This window comes from Arachis ipaensis, chromosome B03 (genome assembly GCF_000816755.2).
Source record: "Arachis ipaensis cultivar K30076 chromosome B03, Araip1.1, whole genome shotgun sequence".
NCBI lineage: Eukaryota > Viridiplantae > Streptophyta > Magnoliopsida > Fabales > Fabaceae > Arachis > Arachis ipaensis.
The window spans coordinates 17,915,751-17,920,644 of NC_029787.2; the positions used below are offsets into that span (position 1 = coordinate 17,915,751).

Sequence of the window (4,894 nt, forward strand, 5' to 3'; positions counted from 1 at the left end):
CATATAGAGATACATATATCGTGAATAATCATCAATAAAGGAGATGAAATATTTCTGACCACTTAAGGACATATCAAGACAACATATGTCAGTGTGAATTATTTCTAATATGTCAGAACTCCTCTTAGCACCTTTTTGAGACTTTTTGGTTTGCTTTTTCTTAATGCAATTCACACAAGTATCAAAATCAGTAAAGTCTAGAGGTTCAAGAACCCCATCACTTACTAATTTCTTCATTCTTTCAATGGCGATGTGTCCCAATCTTCGGTGCCATAACATGAAAGATTTTTCATTCATACCATTACCATGCATAACCATAAGACCGGATAGAATATTATTAGCTAAATGGACTTTGAATAAATCACCAATTAAAGTAACACATCCAATAATATTAGAATTTTTAATAATGTCAACATAATCATCATAAAAATTTATACATAATCCTTATTTTACAAGCATAGATAAAGAAATTAAATTTTTAGAAAAATCTGGAATATAAAAGGTTTTTTCTAAATCTAAAATACAACCAGTACTTAATACAAGCCTAAATATTCCAACAGCTTTCACACGTGAATACATCCGATTGCCCATATAGATGCTTAGTTCACTTCCTATCGGTTTTCTTTTCCTTATGGAAACCCTGCATAGTATTTGAAATATGAATTTTAGCACCAGAATCAATCCATCAAGTGTCATGATATATTTCAACAAAATTAGATCCAAAACACACTGAAGGAATAAGATCACAAAGGTTAATACCTTTCTTTTCAAGCCAAACTTTAAATTTTGGGCATTCCTTCTTCATGTGTCTTTTTTTTACAAAAGAAACACCGTGCACCTTCTTTCTTCATAGGATGGGATACAATAAACTTTCCTTTCTTCTTATGAGCTTACTTTTTACCACCCTCATTTGTCACTAATAGTGCACTTTCACCAAGTTCCTGAATTAGCCTTCTTTCCTCTTGCACACACATCACCAGTAATTCATTAATGGACCATTTTTTCTTATATGTGTTATAAGAAATCTTAAATGGTCTGTACTGGATAGGAAGAGAATTCAGAATAAGATGCACCAGAAATGAGCTAGAGATCTAAACCTCTAAAGCTTTCAGTTATGCTGCAATATCTCTCAACCTCATGATGTGTTCACGCACACCTCTTACGCCGGTAAGCCTCATGGATGACAATTGCGCCATTAGGGTGTTTACAAGTGCCTTACTAGAAGATTCAAATTGTTCATCAATAGCCTTCATGTAATCATTGACATTCATGTAATCAGGAATTGAACCTCGGATACTAGCTGAGATACGAGACTTAATGAACAGCATATTTAAACGGTTGGATTTCTCCCACCATTCGTATAATGCTACCTTGGCTTTAGAACTAGCATCAGTAGGTGCCGGAGGCTCTTCCCTACGAAGAGCATAGTCAAGGTCTGCACATCCTAAGTGAAAGAGAATCTTATCTTTCCATTCTTTATAGTTGTCACCACTTAACAAATGAACTTCAGATACAGTTTCAGATATTATTACTGCTGCAAATAATAAATCATGCTAACATTACTCAACTTTAAGTAGGCACATCAAAATCCATAACATATGATAATACATGCCAATGCAAGTCATATCAAAATAAATATAAATCATAGTGTCATTAAAATCTACCTGTGGTCAAAGATTTTAACACGCATAATATTCACTATATTAACTAAAGTATTGAAACTAAAAAATAAAATACTACTTCTTAATACATGTAGGCTAATTAAGAAATAATAAATATTTTCTATTTCAATCTAATTATATGTGAATAACATAATAAATTCATGTGGGTAAGTTCATTATATAATTCACAATAATTACAAATATATTATATTAATATTTATGTAATTTCTTTAAATATTATTATTATCAAGGATGCTGTGGCTACTCCTCAATAAATCATATATTAATCACAATATGATATGTAGCGGAAGAATTTATATTGCATGCAAATATAAGTATTAAATAAATAAATTCAATAACATGTATAATATTAGAAGCGAAGATGATCTAGTGGACTACTATTTTGTTAATATTTAAAAAATCCAAGTTCAAACCTCCCTCAAAACAAATTTTACAATTTTATAGCAAATCAAATGAAGTCCAACATAAAAATCAAAGAAGTGGGCCAAGAAAATTTTTCTTCTTCACTTTTTCGTTTCCCATTTCATTTTTTTTTAAATTGAGAAAACCTAGCGGAATCATGAAAATCATGCCATTATGAAGAACAACTACCACACAAATTTAAAGAATTTTTTTTGGAGTATTTTCTATTATTCTCTCTTCTTATGGTGCGTTAATTTCAGTTTCAATGATTTTTCTTACTTATTCCAAAATTCATACTATACATTTTTCTTTTGAAAACAATTAATCAAAATAATGCATAGTAATTAAATTTTGAAATGGCAAGGCGGAGACAACAAGGCTCTAATACCACATGTTAGATATTTTATAAAACCAGTAATTTGCGTACCTCCAGCCATTACCAATAAATTCTTTGATTTAATTTAGAACTTCCAATTCTTAAATCAACAAAATCAGATGAAATCAAGGTGTGTTTGTTTATTGTTTGTGATCAGAATTGGAGACCCAAATTTTATAAAATTTATAATAAACAGTCGTGTTCTTTCCATCAAAGAATAGACCAACTGCCAATATAATCAATAAATAATTATAATACCACACAAATTAATTTCTATATTAACAAATTAGACCACAATTAGAATAAAAATTCTAACATAATTTAGTTACTTTAATTTCATTTATTAGTTTTTCTAACTTTTGGCATCTAATAACTAACTTTATATTTTTTTTTATTGTATTATATGCAACTTAAGTATTAATTATCGCACTTAAATAGAATTTGTATTTTTTTTAACTAATTAAAAATATAAAGACATATTTATTTATTGATATTTTTTTTTAAGTTAATTTTAATTTTGACAAAAAATATAGTTAAAAGAATTTTTTAATATGAATATTATAATAAAAAAAATCCTTTTTGTGATTATATTAAGGGTGAATTATTAAAAATGAATTATACACGCAATCCAGACTTCATCCACAAACTTTGTTAAACCAAAAAACACACTTTTAACCTATTCACTACCAATTCTTGTGGGGCGTTAGTCCATTATTCCAAAAAAAAAATTAAATCCCACCACATTCACTACCAATCTTTGTGGCCCATTAGTCCATTATTCCACTTTATTTAAAACTTAAAAGTTGTGGAAGAAGATTGTGTGTTCGTGTAATAAGTTGAACCCGGATGTCATGTTAGCAACTCAGCCTTTACCAGTAAAGGGTGGCCCTTGGAAGGACATATGTCAGCTGAATATAAAAGAACCGCGGATTCGTGATAAAGTGGTAAGTGGACTGGCAATGAAAGTAGACAATGGTATGCAGACTCGATTTTGGGAAGATAACTGGGTTCAAGGTGGTACTCTGAAAGGAAGTCATCCGAGACTCTACTCTATTTCCAGTCAGCAAGGACTTGTCATCGGGGAGTGTGGTTTTTGGGATGGGCTTGATTGGATTTGGAATTTTCAATGGAGGAGGGCACTGTTCCAATGGGAGCTGGAGCTTGTCAATCAACTGCATGAGAGGTTAAGGCCAGTGAGGTTGTCATCAGGTAGGGAGGACAATGTGGTGTGGAAGTTTGAAAATAAAGGTATTTTCTCTACTAGTTCTGTGATCCAGGCTATACAAGCGGAGACATTATCAGCTGAGATAACGAGTTATAGCTTCACGAGTTCCATTTGGAAAGGTTTCGTTCCTCCGAGAATTGAGCTCTTTGGGTGGTTTGTGCTAGTGGGTAGAGTTAACACCAAGGAGCGGCTGACTAAACTAGGAGTCAACATTCTGGGGGATAGTATGTGTGTACTGTGTACCAAGGAATTAGAATCTGTTGAGCATTTATTCCTTAGGTGTGAGGTAACATGGCAGGTGTGGTGCAAGTGGCTGAGGTTACTAGGAAGGGAGTGGGTGATTCCCGGAACTGTTAAAGAAATGTTTGAGAGTTGGCATGGAATGCATAATAGACAACAGGGGAAGAAGATGTGGATGTCAGTGTTCTTTGCAGTGATTTGGAACATCTGGTTGGAACGGAATGCACGAATCTTCAAGAATGCAAGAGCAAGCCTGGAGGTCATACACACAAGGACGTTGATGAGCTACACGGAATGGAGTGGTGGTGATCCTGGGGGAGGATGAGAGTACTGGGGATAGTAGGGGTTGGCTTATTTGTTGGTAGCTAGTTATGTGTCTTCTTTTTTCTTTTATTTGCTCCACTTTAATGTGTTGAGCTTCCTTTGTTTCAAAAAAAAAAAAAAAAGAGATAAATATAAAGTAAAAGAAATATTGAACCTGATGAAGAGTTGAATCCTAATCCTAAAACCTAAGAGAGAGGAGAGAACCTCTCTCTCTAAAACTACATCTAATCCTAAAATTGTGTATTGTGAGCTTATTTTTATGAATGAATGGATTTCCCTACTTTACAGCCTCTAATCTGTGTTTTCTGAGCCGAAAACTGGGTCGAAAACAGCCCAGAAATCGCTGGAGAAGAAATCTGCCACGCTGATTTTTGGAACTGCGACGCGTCTGCGTGGAGCGCGCGTTCGCGTTGCCTAGCTTCAGGGAAACTATGACATATTATATATCAAATCGAAGCCCTGGACGTTAGCTTTCCAACGCAACTGGAACCGCATCGTTTGGACCTCTGTAGCTAAAGTTATAGCTGTTTGAGTGCAAAGAGGTCAGGCTGGACAACTTAACAATTTCTCCAACTTCTTGTATTCCTTCCACTTTTGCATGCTTTCTTTCCATCCTCTGAGCCATTCTTGCCCTGTAATCCCTGA

The 4,894-nt window shown here is 33.7% G+C and overlaps 1 protein-coding gene across 1 annotated transcript; it reads right to left on the reverse strand.

The window, feature by feature from the left end:
* Positions 1,113–2,521, reverse strand: LOC107632691. Its single transcript, XM_016336358.1, has 2 exons — positions 2,512–2,521; positions 1,113–1,534 (listed from the first exon to the last, which is right to left on the reverse strand). Exons 1-2 carry the CDS (start codon positions 2,519–2,521, stop codon positions 1,113–1,115), a joined length of 432 nt encoding a protein of 143 aa, XP_016191844.1.